Source organism: Nanorana parkeri, unplaced genomic scaffold (genome assembly GCF_000935625.1).
Source record: "Nanorana parkeri isolate BGI_ZX_2015 unplaced genomic scaffold, ASM93562v1 scaffold424, whole genome shotgun sequence".
Lineage (NCBI taxonomy): Eukaryota > Metazoa > Chordata > Amphibia > Anura > Dicroglossidae > Nanorana > Nanorana parkeri.
In genome coordinates this window covers 751,396-769,203 of record NW_017306692.1, presented here as the reverse complement: position 1 = coordinate 769,203, position 17,808 = coordinate 751,396, and the positions used below count along the sequence as shown (strand labels likewise).

The 17,808-nt window shown below is 42.3% G+C and overlaps 1 protein-coding gene across 1 annotated transcript in view; it reads left to right on the top strand.

The window, feature by feature from the left end:
• Positions 1-17,808, top strand: part of LOC108789850 (presenilin-2-like) — a 28,905-nt gene that overhangs the window by 446 nt on the left and 10,651 nt on the right. The window contains exons 2-6 of the mRNA XM_018559977.1: positions 6,721-6,880; positions 9,170-9,390; positions 11,780-11,805; positions 14,322-14,443; positions 17,650-17,717. Coding sequence (XP_018415479.1) covers positions 6,740-6,880; positions 9,170-9,390; positions 11,780-11,805; positions 14,322-14,443; positions 17,650-17,717 — 578 coding nt within the window. The 5' untranslated portion in view covers positions 6,721-6,739. The remainder of the gene's footprint in view (positions 1-6,720; positions 6,881-9,169; positions 9,391-11,779; positions 11,806-14,321; positions 14,444-17,649; positions 17,718-17,808) is intronic.

The window sequence follows — 17,808 nt, the reverse complement described above, 5'->3', positions numbered from 1 at the left end:
TATAACTGCAGATCCGTATCCCACAGTGTTGTTTCCCTGAGCCTCTGTAAAACATCTTATTACCAGCTAGTCCTGCCACCCATGCTGGCGGATGAGCTGGAGTATCTTCTAGCTCAGGGGTGGGCCCTCCAGCTGCGGTGAAACTACAAATCCCATTATGCATCTGCCTTTGGGAGTCATGCCTGTGAGAATCTTGCAATGCCTCATGGGATTTGTAGTTCCACAACAGCTAGAGGGCTGGAGTTGGCCCACCCCTGCCCTAGCTGATTGCTGCAGCGAACGACGGAGCATCCTGAATGAGGAGCTGAGGGATAATTTACCTGTGTGTGGGGCTGGGGAGGTGCATGGGACCTGGCATTCCTATGTCGCTACAATGCCAGCCAGGTGTGCGCTTGTAAGGGTGGCTCCAGAGGACCCTGCAACAGGAATGGAGACACGCTGGAAACAGAGGCAGAGGCTAGGCTGGCCATACACTGCTTGAATTTAGCAGGACTCAGATGAAATTCCACCATTGTGTGGCCCCTTCTGTCTGTCAGTCTGGAAATTCTTGAGTAAACAGTGACTACGACAATCAGCTGCAGTCAGTGGGATATTTTGGTTTTGTGCTGCCCTAGACAAGACTATAATCAGACACCCCCATCTAAATTTGGCCCACCGCTTTTGCGTAACCTGTCAGTCTCTGGATAGAGTATGCACGCTGTATCCAGCTGTGACAGGTTGCGCCATTTGCAATGCAGAATACCACCAGACTACAAATCCCAGCAATGCAGAATAATATGAAGCTACATACTCTGTGTTGCTCCTGCGTGGTGGACTGATGTCTCCAGGGTGTCAGGTGGGCTCTCTGGCGGCCTGTGCAGGGTCTCACCAGGCATCCAGATGGTCTTGTGGGTGGGTGCGGGCAGCGGGGTTGCACAGGAAGGATGAGATGTGCGTCTGATGCTGCTTATAGGTCCCCAGTAGGCTACCGTGATGTCCCCAGCAAGCGTAGGACCTTAAGGCAGCCGTTTGCATTTAAAAGTAAAAGCGCCTGTGTCAGCACTTATTATAGGGGACATTTTCACAAGTATGGCCAGGATGAGCGCCGATACCAGCAATGGCAGGTAAGGCTCTGCCTCACTGGTTTGGGGGGCACCCTTCTGGAAGTTGTCAACCAAGGCAAATGCCTTGTTAGCCTTGCAGCAGATACACCTCTGGCTGCAGTCACTGTTCATGTACTCCTGACAGCAGCACACCCACCCACCCCTGTCAGAATACAATAGCCTGGGCAGGGGGAGCCTGCGGGACGGAACAAGAAATAGCGATAGGTGTATGGGCAGCTTTAGGGAAAAGAGGAACATAGAAGGCATACAAACACAGTAAGCGCATATGTTGCTATATGCATTTAAAATGGACTTTCAAATGTTATTAACCCCTCCGTGACTAGCTAACATTTTTATTTTATAAATAGCCCTTCCTGTGAAAATAAAAATAAATAAAAGCTCCAGGGTGGCCCTTCATGTCCTGTGCTGTTGGTCTCAACTCGCTTCCTTAAAGCCCAGGGGGTCGTGGACATGCCCCTAGATGGACATCATCAACATGAGCACACAGAAGAATGCTGCTCGTGTCAATACATGAGCAATGTTCTCTGCATCATAGAGGAGCACCCATTTCCAAGAAAGGGAGAAGAGGAAATTACTTTTATACTTTTAATTATTATAAACATTGCAGCTGTTTGCATGGGTCACACCATACATTAAAATGCAGGGACCTATACAAAGGTTAAGTCATGTTGTAGACGGGTAGATGACATGATAGATGGATGTGATGCTTTAAAAAATGAATTCACTAAAGTACTATGTATCATAATCAACTACTGTGCTTTTTTGTTTGCTACAAAGATAGTACTTTTGTCTTTTTTTCATACTCTTTTGCAACTCAGTGGTGCTGGTTTTCCCCAGCCTTTTTCGGCCACTTCTTGTTTACATGTACCTGCTCCTCACATCACTGTTCTGGACGAGCTTCCTAAAAGTGATAACATTTTACCATGTGTGTCAGCTCAGCCATTTGTTGTCCCCTCAGGGGCAGCAGGATGACAATTCAGCATCTCAATTTGTAGACAGTTGTCACCTTATGACATTAATTGCAAGGATAACAAGAATGCAAGGATAACAAAAAATATTCAAACTGCGCTGAGGAATCAAAGAGCACTAAAGAGGATGTGCTAAATAGGGGACTAGACCCAAAAAATTGAAAATAAGAAAACGCACTAAGAGTAAAACGAGTGACCTGAAAATAAGAAAATAAATGTACAAACGGAGAACTTCAACCAATGATCAAAAAACTGTGCGTGGTGCACAACGCATGTGCAATGAATTGCCAACGATAAACAAAATCAATATATAATCATGTACCATAAATCATGTACCATGTGAATCCTGTAGAGGTAAAGTCAGCAAAAAATAAAAAACATACCAGTGCATCTGTAAGGGCCTGTTCACATGAGTTTCAGGTGCGGATCTGCAGACGCGGTGCTATGTGTTTTGCCGCGTTTTTGATGCCTTCCAGTTAAAAAAACAAAACATTTTTTTTTTGCTGGAGTGGGGCTGTCAGTATGTTAGCTGCAGTGCGTTTTTGACGCGATTCGCAGACAAACGCGTGTTTCCGAGGGCTACCTCCCAATGGATACCTGTGGCAAATACGCCCCAAAGAAGCTCCTGTACTTCTTTGGGCGTAGGGCGTTTTGCAGCGCGTTCCTACGCGCTGTAAAATGCCCAGGTGGGAACCATGCCCATAGGCAATCATTGGTTTTCACATGTTGAGCGTTTTACAGAGCGTAGGAACGCGCTGTAAAACGCCCAGGTGTGAACCAGGCCTTAGGGTGCAATCATGTGAAAGTCCGGTGAAACACCCTTATGAAGGTGTGATGTGCAATCATCCAATTGTATAGATTAGTTCATGCTCAAAAAGAAAAGAGATATTGTGCAGTATGGCAAAATATATATATATTTCCTGATGCCAATACATGGCAGCATACGATAGGTGTGGCCCCGCCCCCAGCCCAATCACAGGACCAGTTATACTATAAATTCTAGCCCGCTTGCAAAGGCCACCATTCTTTTTTCTGTCCTTGCTGCTCAAGCCTCAAGGAGTAATTAGAGCCCGTCTGATCAATTATCATATCAGAAGACGAAGAAGGAGAAGATTTGGTCTTAACTACACAAAAAGCGTTGATTGTTCATCTGCAATACGGTGATCAATATGAGACGGTGAGTGCGGCTTGATATATGTTAAAGTACGGTGGCGAGCACGAATCACGTAATAATTGTCTTAAGGAGCCCATACACCTGCAGATAATTGTAACTTTCACATGGTTGCTTGAGAATTATTAATAACTCTCAAGCAACCAGACCGATCTACCATTCCCGGTGGGTGCGAAATAACTGGGAGTTTACTGTATATGGGTAAAGTTCCTCTTTTAGCAGTTGCAGAGCTTGGGCATGTTGATTGCTAGTTCTTGTTGTTTTGTTATAACACATCATTTCTGTTTTTAATAAGTTTTTTTTAAAACATTTTCAAAATTACAATACAACAAGCACAAATAGTACAAAAACATTAGTGGAAGGTTAAACAGTTCAGACCCACGTGGCTGCAGGGCCCAGCCTACAGTATTTACCTTTTACCAATATACTGTATGTGCACATATATTTTCTACTAATATACTTAGTGACATTAAACCCTCAGATTTTTTAACATAAACCAATACTGTAATGTGCACCTTACTGTAATCAATGGTTGTTTCCCTTCTCTTTGCTGCTCTTCCTTTTAAATCCTTCTGTCTTCTCATGCTGAGGGAGAACTTGCCTTTTCAGCTCAGGGCCTCTTCCTGTAGGGTTGGCTCAGGTTGCAAACCTGCACACAGACACCATGTATCCATTTCAGAGACAAGGCAGTCTGCTGCAAACCAGAAGTTCTCCCCCAGCATGAGAACAGATACAGATTTAAAAGGAAGAGCAGCAAAGAGAAGGGAAACAACCATGGATTACGGTAAGGCACACATTACAGTATATATTTATGTAAAATAAATCTGAGGGTTTAATGTCACTTTAAATGAAACAGTAGGGTATATGAATGTTTGAATCCTGATTTTACAGAGTTCTGTAAGTGGAGTATTAATAAACTTATTTAGAGACATGCCCGCAAAATCTTGTGGTTTATTCCAGTCTCATGACTTTGGTTGAATATAAGGAACTAGATTTCCTCATTGTCCTGAGGCATAGTTTGCTTTTTGCTTACAAAACAACATTTGTCCAGTACAATTGGTATGTGACTCTGTGAGATTAGTAATTGATATCCATAGTATCCCTTGCTGCTTGATCTCCCATTTTAACTAGTCGCTCTGAGCTCATTGCATGGGTCCATACCTCACCCAACCCTCTTCTCTGCAAACTTAAACGGTTTCTAAACCCTCAGCTCTTTTTGCATATATCTACTGCTAGGAAGCAGTAGATATATGCAAAAAGTTGAAAAACAAAAACAAAGCCCGCTTTAAAAGAGGTTAATACTTACCTGTGTCTTCCCCGCGCGCTTCCGTCTGAAAATGTGAAAATTCTCGGGTGCCTGCAAAGGATCTTGGGGCGGGCGCATGCGCAGTTCACATTTTCGGCCGGGACGGGAGGAGAGACGCAAGGTAAGTCTATGGACGCGTGCAACCGCCTGCAGAGACCGTGGGACAGGAAGTGCCAGCAAGCCCAGAGGAGTCAGTGCTGGATCGGAGAACCGCCGCACCGCTGGAGAGAAGGCTGAAAACATCCGGAAAGAAGATCAGATTAAGAGACATCATTTAAGGTAAGTGCTTTAATTAACGTTGGGGTGAGTGCCTTTTAATGTCACTTTAACATTAACATTTTCAGCATAGTTCATGGGTTTGTTCCTACTCACCATGGGGTGTTCATGTTTCTTTTATCACATAAAAAAGGAATAATCCAATAGGGAAACTAAGGCCTATCCCACCATAATTATTATTATGCAGGATTTATATAGCGCCAACAGTTTGCGCAGCGCTTTACAATATAAGGAAGACATTACAATTCCAATACAATTCAAGACAAGATGGTAAGGAGGGCCCTGCCCCTGAGGGCTTACAATCTAAAAATGCCTGTGCGGTTTTATGGACCTTGGATCTTGATCTCTGTGTGTACATGGATTCTGCCATATTTGCTCATTATATAACCTGGCTCATTTTTCTGCAGATCCTTTTATGTCCCTAATAAGGTCTGTCTGAAAACAGAACTCTCTGACAGCTGTAACATTGTACAGTACCCACTAAGCACCTAGGCGAGAGAGAGAGAGAAGAAAATGTGGATAATGATGTTTGTCACAACCCAAGGAGTGGACCCGTTCCTCTATACGACTACCTGCAAGTGGAGTCTAGGTGGTAACTGGTCATTTGCCAGGCCCCCGTTCATGGGAGTTTGGACTTAGCTCCTCCTTACCCCCAGGTCACTCCACAGGTACTCACAGAGCAAAAGAGGATCGGTGCTGGGCGTTGGTTAACTGGATCAGTGAGAAGCACGGGGTTCAGAAAAGCTGAAGGCAGGGGTTAAGTCTCTGGATACAGAAGCAGTGGCAGGAGAATTGCAGGTGCAGTGACTGCTGGCGCAGCAAAGGCAGGGCTGCGGATGCGAGTCAGGTACTGGCTGGTTGCGGGCTGAATGCAGGCTCGTCACTGGGGGCATGCTTAGGTTTCTGGCAAAACAAATGACAAACGCACTCAACAATTTGTCACCAACTAGACAGTAAGGTGCACACGAAATGGGCTTTAAACAGCAAACAGTAGAAAGGCATCATGGCACACTCACAAGTCAGCATGTAAAGAAACTTGTCTCACCACTAAGGTTAATAACAGAGGTTTGGATACACGTCTTCTGCAGAAAATGTTAAAAGCCGCACAGCTGTTGGTGACAAATTGTTGAGTGCGTTTGTCATTTGTTTTGCTTGACTGATTTGGTGCAGTGATGCATGGGGGTTCTCAGCTGCCAATGGGATGTGCGGGATCCCTTGTGTGTTCCTGTGCCTTTTAAGGGAGGTCAGGCTTCCTCCTGACAAACCTGCACCCAATTTGAAATCTTCTGCCCCCATGTGCTCCAAGATGGAGACTCTCATAGTTTAGAGTTAGGACCGCACTATAAGAGGTGCCTTGGCGTGGCTGTGCGGCTTTCACATTTTCTGCATTATCCAAACCTCTGTTATTAACCTCAGTGTGAGACAAGTTTCTTTACATGCTAGCTTGTGAGTGTGCCATGATACCTTTTTACTATATGCTTAGGTTTCTGACTCGGGGTTCAGGGTCCTGTAGGTCAGGCAATGTAAAAACATGATGCTTGAGCAATGACAGCTTGTCCTCCTCGAGTTTGAATAGGGCAACTCATGTGGTGCACCCAGTGTTGCATCACGTGATGTGGCTTGGACACTGTGGGAAGAACCCAGAAGTGTCCTCGCCTGTGGGGAACGGAGAAGGACCATTGTTTGGTGAGCCAGCATACATTCCTGTGAATATGGAGAAATATGTCACACCACCTGAGCAGTCTCTAACTCTGATATTTGGCACTGGTGTAATTTTTTTCCCCCCTGATCTAACTCTATATTAGTTTATGTTAACACGTCTTCAAAATTAGTTTTGGTTATCAAGAAAGTTCAAAGAAAATATATTTTAAAATAATTCTTTGTCCCCACTTTTAGGTACCCATATTCCGTGAATATGTTTACATTCATGAACAGTTCAGACACTGAAGAGGAAGAGGACTGCAATGAGAGAACATCACTGATTGCATCTGAAAGTCCACCACTACCTTCTTATCAACAAGGAGTACAGACATCATCAGAGGCTACAACTCAAAGGGTGAGAAACATGCAGCTAGTCCAAAAACTACACTTCCAAATCTTATACAATATTTAATGTAAGTACGAGGGCCCAAAAAATACAAGCATCCTGACTGGCTTCTCATCCGTAAGACGAGAAGCAGATATTTAACGTGGAGTGAATATTGCAGATGAGAAAGATGTGATTGGATGAAGATCAGTAGGTGTGCAGGTAACTTATTGTCTATATGGATCGAGGTGGTGCCGTCTGCAGGTCACCCAAAAGGAGGGGGTACGCCAGTTAGGTGTGTGGTGGGGACATCTGTATAGGATAGAAACTAGCATGCATTTCCACCACCCTGTAAACTTAGTGCTTTTGGGCATGACAATGCATGTGACTTTCTTTTTTTAAACTTCCTCTCCATAATACCGCATTCAGCGTTTGCACGGCCAATTGCCAAACCCAAGTACTGTCATGTGGGTTTTGGGGGAGGGTCCTTTAAAGGAGAACTATGAGGCGAGTGAAAATCAGTCAGCCTCATAGTTCTAGCCGACCTGTGACAATGAAACTGTCACAGGTCGGCTCAATAGATCGGGAAGTGAGCGAACACATACTGTCACTCGCTCACTTCTCGATCTAAAATGTCATTCACGGCTCCCTGCAGGGATTCCCCCCCTGTCCGATCCTTCAGCGCTGACTGGCGGAACGGACGGGGGAGGGGGCGGGTACAGCTGGCTCTGCCTCTACATAGGCAGAGCCAGCTGTCAATCACGCAGCTGGGTGGATCTCGACAGTGATGTCGGGATCCGTCCCAGGTGCGGCGTCTCAGTATACCGCGAGCTGTAGCTCGCGATATACTGAGCTTTGGGTGACGAGAGGACGCTAGTTTGCGTTCTCCCGTTACCCTTAGGAGAACTATGGGGAAAAACCCTGACCCCATAGTTCTCCTTTAACCCTGGGTAAGCTCACTAAACCCATTGTTGGGTTGAAACTTCTACAGCAATCATACATGGAGCTCTAGCAGGTGAGAAGTGTGACAGGGTAGTAAGTGGAAGGGTAAGTAAGTCCCCTGTACCTTCCCTGCTTTAAAGTGAATTTGTTGTTTTGCCTTTAATGGGAAAGTAAATGTCTCCTTTAAAGGAGGAGTGCAGGGAGAGTAAAATATGTTCTTCTTGCAGCATGAGACACTGCAGGTGTCACACACTGCCTCTATACCAAGAGCAGTCTCTGACTCTGACCGAGTCTCTTTAAACCGAGAGGTGAGTGATCATGTAACCGCTGATCACTCCGCTCACGGTCCCCTTCCTACAGAGAGCAGTGATTGTCAGTCACTGCTTCCTGCAAGGGTTCTCTGTTCCTCCAGCACTCACCGGAGAGACATTTTTACACAATGCACTGCAACCAACCTCCAGACAGTGTCATGGTGAGAACAGGGCACATGGGAAAGCAGTTGCTTTCTATGTGCCCCAGCACTGAGCTTGCATTAATCTATGCAGATCCATGCAGATCCACTAATGTGATCGAGCCCTAAAGCTAAACACAAGACAGATACAAAAACAAAACAATATTGCGGCTCTGCAAATATTAATACACCGATTTACTGTATTTTTTAAAAATCTAAGCGGTCAAAGTAAATTAATTTGACTTGCTATCATCTTCTTGCAGTTCCTGTATAGCAGAATGAAGACTGGTAGAGGAACAAGCAGCACAATGAGGCAATCAGTTCATGTGCTGACAAGGGCAATGATGATAGGATGAGATAGCAGAGTGACAGAGAGATAAGCTCATCACTGTGCTGCTTCTTTTTCACTGTTCAGTCACAGGCTGGGGACAGGTCCATAACAGACATGAATTAGAGCAGAGGTAGACAACCTTGACACTCCAGCAGTACTGAATCTATATATTCCATTATGCCTCTGCCTTTTGGAATCATGCCTGTGGCTGTCAGAGTCTTGCAATGCTTTTTTGGACTTGTAGTCCCACACAACCGGGGTGCTTAGGTTGCCTACACATGGCATGGAGGAAGTGAATTGAATAATGCTAGCTGTCATTCATCCAGAAGACTGAGGACATCCAAAGGCAGATGGAGGACACTGCTTTTTTATTTTATCTTTTAATTCTGTGTTACAGTATAGTGATACTTGTGTATTTAATCATAAGAGGACCTCTGCTGTACCTGGTTGCTATATGGGTCTTTTGTCTCAAAGATGGAAGGGCATTGTGTTACCTTGGCGTTTGTCATGTGTATCCAAAAAATACTCCTGTATACCACTTTGTTGTGTTGTTACTGTGAGTTGCACTGTTTACAAGCTATTTTCTCTTCCACAGAAACGCTATAGCAGCAGTGCTCAGGCTTTGAGTGATGCAGCAAATGGAGAGATGTCCCGTCCCCCTGACAGACAGGTCCTAGTGGACAATGAGGAAGAAGAACTGACTCTTAAATATGGTGCCAAGCATGTCATAATGCTCTTTATCCCAGTCACTCTCTGCATGGTTGTCGTTGTAGCTACAATTAAGTCTGTCAGCTTCTACACCGAAAAAAATGGGCAGTTGTAAGTACTTTTTAAAATTTATTTGACGTGTTCTATAAATGACTTTTTATATTGTACAGTACTTCAGCATTTGTATGGTTGCAGTTTCAGGCTGTATAAGAAGGAAGAAAAGACGAGAAAATAAAAAAAAGAGTGAATTGGAAACTAAACAGAAACTCATTATTTTATGATTTCTTTACTATACTTTTTACTATATTTAGATATTGATATAAAATACAAATTAGCTGTTGTCTTCCAATTTGGAGAAAATGCAATAAATATTGGTTTAGTGTTCCTGTATTCACCTAATGATGATACAGAAATAGTATATACTCCCTAAGTAGAAGGAGTACTACATCTAGCAGATGGCTGGATATGTACAGTATGGTTTCACCAACTATAGGTTGTGTAAAGTGCAGTCTAGACTGCAACTGAAGCCATTTAGGCCTCATGCGCACACACAACGCAAGAGCAAAATTGTATATTGTGTATAAACACGTATATGTGCGCACTATATGCAATCCCAGAATGCATCATTCTTAATAGAAATTTGAATGTACTGTATGTGTCTATACGCACGCACGCACGTAAAATATGCAGAAATACGGAGCCTGGACACATCTCGGGTCTATTTTTTTTTGGCGCATCTTTACGCAGCGCAAATATACAGCTCCATACGCAGCTATGTGTATGGAGCCATTTATTTGCATATGCTGCATATGGGAAAATACCCGCATATACACAGCGTATTGTACAGTACAGCAGCAGCAGTAGCAGCAGTACAGTGAGGCTTAAAACTAAAAGAAAATCCAAAATTTGGGCTGTCAACAGAACGAGAAGAGATGGGAAATCTTCCAATGGGGACACTAGTTCTGTTGACTCTGCTGACTATCACAGATTTCCTCTCACTTGTTGTGGTTGTTGGAAAGGAAGTGAAGTGAAATCTTCCAATGGGACACAGGTGGCAAAAAAAAGCTAACAGAACTTCTAACCCTCCCTTACTTTATCCAAAACTAAAAGAAAATGTTTTGACTTTAGTTTTACTTTAAAGCGCCAAAATAACAAGGTCTTGTTATTAAGTGTGACCCTCCCTTCCTTTATCTCAAAGTGCTGCACAAAATAGGTGGGGATGACATAACCGTCTTTCCGGCAAGATCTTGGAGAATGTCCAGTAGTACAAATCTCGTGAGAAAATGCTACTTACTACACTGTGCTGTAGTGTAGTTTTGGGCTACTCGGCATTCTTGGTTTCTTAGTGGAAGGATGGTGACGTCACCCCCTGCAGTACAGAAACCGGGGGAAAGGTGAGTATATTAACTAACAATCCCCCCTCCCCAAGCTGATTTTCTTGTTTTTCTGCAGCATTTTTAGATGTGGGAGGGGGGCACACTAAGTAAGCAGACCTTGCATTAAAGCGGACTTTTACCCATATCTTTAAAATAACAAAAAAACACACCTTTTAGAAATGTTTAGTAATGACAATCTACAAATACATACTTCTAGATAGTTGCCGGCTTTGTATTCTTTAGGTACCTTATTTCTCTTTTCTTTCCCAGTCTTCTGTCAGTGGCCATGTTTACTAAGGGCAGATTACTAGCTCTCCTTTTATTTCCTGGATTTCTGGCACATGTGACTAGGACATGTGACCATGCACATCATCTCAGGGGAGGAAAATGCCTTTCCCTGAGATCTCATGAGATTACAGATGAGATTTCCCAGCAATGCTCTGCTGATGACAAGGCAATCCCAGTGTGCATTGCTTTGCCAAACTGAAGTAATTTTGCTCTTTCAAAGCAGGAAGTGGATGCTCTGCAAGTGTAAGTATTCCAAAATCCCAGGGATGCATTGGTAGAATTTGATCTTTGAGTGTAAAGGTCTGCTTTAAGCTTTAAAGCTGAACTTTGGGATACACAAATATTGTCTAAAAAATACAAGAGGCATATATAATCTTGCTTACCTCTTGGTGTATTTCTTCCAGATCTGAAGAGTAATCCAGTGTGAAACTTTGCTTCTGTGCAGGGGTTTCCTGTAATAAAGACCAGTCACTGCTGCGTTCTCTAATTGTGAAGGGTGACTGGTCTTGTATTCGCCCCCTCCTGTAGTTTTGTACACGCAGCATGTGGTGTGTGGAGCTGCTGGTCCCCTCCCACAGCTCTGCTCCCTGCACAGGCTATGTACAGCCCAGAGATGATGTCACTGCTACTTTTACACAATAATAACCATATTTATAAAAAGCATGTGGTGCACACAAAATGGATTTATATCCTATGTGACTACTGTGGGTCATGTTTAAATGAAATTTTTTTTGCCCAGTAGGGGAAACTGTTTTTTTTTTTAAATTTCGGTAATTTTTCCTTAATATAGTAAAAAAATAAAACCCCCAGTGGTGAATAAATACCACCAAAAGAAAGCTCTATCTGTCCCCAAAAAAGGGTATAAAATTCATTTCAGTACAGCGCTGCATGACGGAATAAATGTCAGTTAAAGTACCGCAGCGCTGAATACTGAAAAATGGCCTGGATGGGATGGGGGTTTAACACCGCGGATGTCAACTGGTTAAGGTATTTTGTTCTTCTAGTATCTCTTTCCAGTAGCCCCAAATCCACAGATTGTCATACTTGACGCATGCTGATAAACATATGGACAAACTGGTTTGTAGGATGATCAGTGTTTACTGTGCAGATCTACAATCAGGCACAGAATGGCAGTAACACTTCCAAGTCACACATTCTGTTCTTTTCACTTCATATGTGATTAGATTATGTTTTTTGAACCTATTTTCTGTATTGCTAAATATCTTTACACAACTACACATATAGCAGAAATCTAACTTGCATTAAAACGTAAGGTAATTTATCCTTTAGACCCCCATCCACATGTAAGAAATGCAGGGGTTATTTTTTAAAGTTCAACGAGATCATTGGAAGGCTGACAATTCTAAATCTTACAAAAGGGATACCCCAGCACTGTGCTATGTTTACCATAATTACTGTCTGTACTGTAATGAAAGGTTTCATTATCCGTTGTAAACACTGACAAAGGGTTAAAGAGAACCTTTACCCAAATCTGACAGCAAAGGCACCTTTAGGAATGTTTAATAATGGCAAACTACAATCAGATACTTCTAGATAATTGCAGGATTTTATTCTTTGCATACTTACTTTCCCCATTCTTCTCACAGTGGCCATTTTAACTAAGGGCAGATTGCTATATTTCCCTTTACTTTCTGGAACACATTTGACTTGGCCATGTGACCATACACATTATCTCAGGGGAGGAAAATGCGTTTCTCTGAGATCTTGTGAGATTACAGAGAAGATTTCCCATCAATGCACTGCTAATGTAAGCTTCCCAGAATGCATTGCTTGGGCACGATTACATCACTAATGCCCAGGAGGACCAGAAAGTGGAAAAACAGTAATTGTATGCAAAAGTAAAATGTGTTTAGCTAAGGTGATTTCACATCAGCATGCAGAGCTGAAGGCTGATGTGATTTTTAGTGAAAGGGGGTAAAGGTCCAGTTTTAAGATCTAGAAGCATTGTCATGTTAATGGGAGGAAACCCATTGTGTTCTTGGGGACAGACTCCCTTTCACTTATTCAGAATAGCTCCACTAAAGAAACATCTAAAAGTAGGGATGCGCCGATACCGGTTTTTCAGAATCGGGTACCGATATATTTTTTTTCGGTACTCGCCGATACCGGCCTCCCCGACCAATCAGGAAGCTGGGAGGTGAGTCATTACACCCCGTCCGGCTTCCTGATTGGCAGGGAAGGCGGCTCCTTGCTCTCTCGTCACCAAGTGACGAGAGAGCATGGAGCCGGCTTCCCGGCCAGTTAGGAAGCTGGGCAGCGTGTAATGACTCGCCACCCGGCTTCCTGTTACCGGTAGTTTCGGTATTGGCATAGGCATCGGGAGCATTTGACGCGGGTACGAGTACTCTCCCAAATACTCGGTATCGGCACCGATACCAATACTAGTATCGGCGCATCCCTATCTAAAAGGTAAGAAAAATATTTTTAGATATGCTGTGTGAATGGGAAAACATACACAGATATTGGAAGTTTTTCAAATTTGACTGAAAAGTAGAAAAAAACTGATTTAAATGATAAAGTATTGGTATGTGCTGTCCTCTGCTGGTGGTATTGTTTATTTATTTATTTTACTGTTTTATAGGTTTGTTAGCCACAGGTTAGACTAAGGTTTAAACAAGAGATACTGGATGCTTTGATTTGCCTTGCAGTTTGGCAGATTTCTGCCAAACTATATGACCTGACTTTTTTGTTTTCGCTCGTGTGTGGAGGAACACGAAGTATTGCACCACAGCCGATTTCCTGCTGTGGTACAAGAATGGCCCCTGCATATGGATGTAAAATGAAACATGGTCATAAAGATAAACTTAGCTTTTAAAGCAGAACTTGGGGCAAAACTGTTCTTAACCCTTGCAGTGGGGCTACCCCTGCACTGCAAGGGTTAAGTGCTTGTTTTTGGCTAGGTGCTAAATGAAAGCATGTATACTCGCCCGATCCTCAGAGATGGCTTGCTCCTAGACCACTCCCTGGAGCCTCTCTCCCCCTCCCCTGCAGCAGTCTAATGTCCTGTGAGTCATCACTTCATATACACAGTGTATAGGACATGAGAACGCCAAGTGACATACCATCGCTGCAGCAGCGAGGGAGCTGGCCGGCTCTGCTTGTTTGTTTATTCCAGATTACCCCCAGTCCGGCATGATCCGGTCCGTGGAAAGTGATGTCTGATCCATTTGTTTTACCAGACCTAGCCGGAGCCAGGGCTAATCGGGTGTAAACGAACGCTCTTCAGACCTGCATAGAGCATCTGATCGGCTCCGGCTGAAAAACTGACAGTCGGACCCAGTCATGTGAAAGGGGCCTAAGGGGGAGATTGTGTATATTTCCTTTCTAAATATTTTTTGAATTACTTATTTTCAGAAGATACAACTTCAGTTGGACAACGACTTCTGAATTCTGTTCTGAATACACTTATAATGATAAGTGTTATTCTTGTGATGACAGTGTTTCTTGTTTTATTATACAAATATCGCTGCTATAAGGTAAGAAGCATTCATTTCATATTTTTCTTTGAAATACACTATAATGATTACTCCATGAATTATTAAATATATCCTTTTAATTTTATTTGGATTAAGGACATAGACTATTATGGGTATGGGTAGTTCTTTTTATGGGTATGTTGTAAAGTGGATTGTGTAAGCTTGTCTTATATGACTTTTATCTCTTACATCTGCTCACTGTTTGTTAAAGCAGACCCCCCCCCCAATAATCTCCCAATAATCTCCTCTCCTAGAAGAACTCCAGGGAAACTTTTTCTTAAAGTGGTTTTAAACCCTCCTTTTTTTTTTGCCTATATCTACTGCTAGCAAGCAGTAGATATAGGCAAAACGTTAAAGAAAAACCCACTTTAACAGCGGTTTAAACTTACCTCGTTATCACTTCGCGCTTACGGGCCGAGAATCCGGAACTGCTTGTGCGGCCACAAAGGATCTTGTCACTTTAACCCTAGCACTGGGGCTAGCTTGCACTGCAAGGGTTAAGTGCTTGTTTTTGTCTAGATGCTAAAATAACAAAGTTATACTCACCCGAAGCTCCAAGTTGGCCAGCTATCACAGCGCTCCCTCCAGCCTGACTCCTCCTAAATGGCACCATTGGAATCTTCCTCAGCATCCTCATGTCTTTACACTGTGTATAGATATGATGATTTACGGGATATTAGACCGCTGCAGTGGAGGGGGAGAGAGGCTCTAGGGGCCGGTCTAAGAGCAAGCCGACTCAAGAGCATCAGGTGAGTATAACTTTTATTTTATTCAACCTAGACAAAAACAAGCAGTTAACCCTTGCAGTGTTAGGGTAGCCGCACTGTAAGGTTAATACATTTTTTTTCCCCTGGAGTTCTTCTTTAAATATACACATGAAAACAAGTAAACTCACTTACAGTAGCATTGAAGCCAAAACCTTTTTATTTTGTTTTGGATTGAGTAATGCAGGGTTATAACTCCTGCCAGCTTTTTTTTTGCCATCTGTGTCCCATTGGGGAGATTTCCCTTTACTTCCTGTCTGATAGCCACAACAGGAAGTGGGAGGATATCCCTCCAAAGGGAGGAAAATCCCTGGTGGTCAGCAGCATCCCCATTGGAAAATTTGCCATCTATTCCTGTTCTGATGACAACCCAAAATTTGGGGATTTATTTTACTGGTAACGGTCACTAGTACAATTAGAAGGGTAAATCTTCATAACAAAAACACAGGCAGAAATAAAAAAAAAATGTTCTAATCCTTCTCCACGTTACCTTTACACACCTCTTTAGTCTTGTTTTTACTCAATGCCCCTAGTCTGTAATCTGCAATTACATTTTAACCCCTTCATGACTGGGCTAGTTTTCAGTTTCTGTTCATAAATGACTGACACACGGTTTACATTTTTGCTGTGTGATACTTCCATGGCAGTAATATACTTTCTTACTAAATGTACCCACTCATATTATATATTGTTTTTTAGAGGACATATAGGGCTATATAATTATATCAAATGTGTACCTAACGCCTCACTTAGTTTGAATAAAATATAAATAAAATGAGGACGAAAACACTTTTTTCAAGTTTTGATTATTATTATTTTTTTGTATAATAATGATAGTATAAAAATGTATTTATATATAATTTTTATTTTCCTAATTTTGTTTGACACTTTATTTTTTATTTTTTTACACTTTGTAAAAAAAACTAATTTTTTTTTCTGTCAGTTTATATTTAAATTAACTTTTTTAATTTTTGGCTATTATTAGGCTGCTCCAAACTTAGGAACAGCTAATAATAACCTTAGAGACTGATCCTGACAGCATGTCTAAATCAGATCTCACTAAAGGTCTTTGATCTTGCTCAGACAATCAGAAGTGATACATTTCAGGCACAGAGATAAATTGTATCTCTTGTATCTCTGTGCCTGAAATGTATCATAAACATCAAAACGAATAGCAGAGAGGTGACTCACTCTGCTACCTCTCTGCTATGCTATTTTCAGCTGTCAAATAGTGCTCCTGTATTTGCATGTAACGGCTTCATTCTTTCATTATTGAAAGAAAGAAGCTTTTACAAAAGCTTAACTATTTTATTAATGAATGCCTCAATACTGAGGCATTCATTAATGACTGGTAACCGCTGAGAATCAGCGTTTACCGGCATTACAGAGCCTTAAATAACTTGTCGCGTACAGTGTACGTGGCCAGTCATATAGGCACTTTGTGACGGGACGTACAGTGTACATCTCCCGTCACGAAGGGGTTAAAATACCTCATCAATGGTTGGCTTCTTATTTCTCAATTCCTGGGCCAGTCCACCAATGGCTTCCATGCCAGATCTGGCGCATGCGCTTTTAGAAATCCGGCATGCTTTGTTGTGTTTAACCGTTGGCATGGTTTTAGCAACAAGAGCACTGGACATTACAAAGGTGTAGTGGTTGGTACTTCTGCGTTGCAGCACTGAGAGTCCCTGGTTCAAATCCCTGTTAGGACACTATCTGCAAGGAGTTTGCATGTTCTCCTTGTGCTTGCTTGGGTTTCTTCCAGGTACTCCTGTTTCCTCCCACACTCCAAAAACATGCTGAAAGGTTAATTGGCTCTCGTATGTATGTGAGATAGGGACCTTAGACTGTAAGCAATTAGATTGTGATGTAAAGTGCTGCGTAAATTGTCGGCACTATATAAATACCTGTAATAAATAAATTACGCCCCTGACATGCTTGTAGCAGCGTATAAACAATAAAGTGTTTTTCCCCCGAGATCAGTTCAGCTGTGGGAGCTCCCTGGAAGGCTTCGGTTAGGTAGGCCTGGGAGGCCAAGGCTACATCACCAGTACCTCAGGAGGGGTAAATGTAAGAAAGTTAAGATTGTAAGTTTAAGCGATATATTTTTGGTAATAGTTAAGGTACTTGAATGCATTTGTAACATTCAACTCCTAAGTTTTGTGTCACTTTAAAGAGAGATTGTCACTTTGACTCACTCCTCGGCATGTACTTGCCTGTTAATATTTAAAAAATAAGTTTAAAGGCTGTTAGCAAAAAAGACTGGTTAGATTTGTATTGCAGCTATGTTGAGGAAAAGATTTCTTTAGTTGCGTATATTATTAAAGGAAGTAGAACACACACACTACAGGAAGTAAGTCATAGAACACTGTATAATACCTTTTGATTTTTTACCATTTATTCCCAATGTTGGTCTATTTTCTTTTTTTTTTTTTTTTTTAGTTCATTCATGGATGGCTGATTCTTTCCTCTCTAATGCTGCTGTTCATGTTTACTTACATATACCTTGGGTGGGTATAAAATATTATTTTTATAAAAACTTTAGTATATTTCTGATTATCTAACATTTATATTTTAGAATAGTAGCACTGACATAGTAGC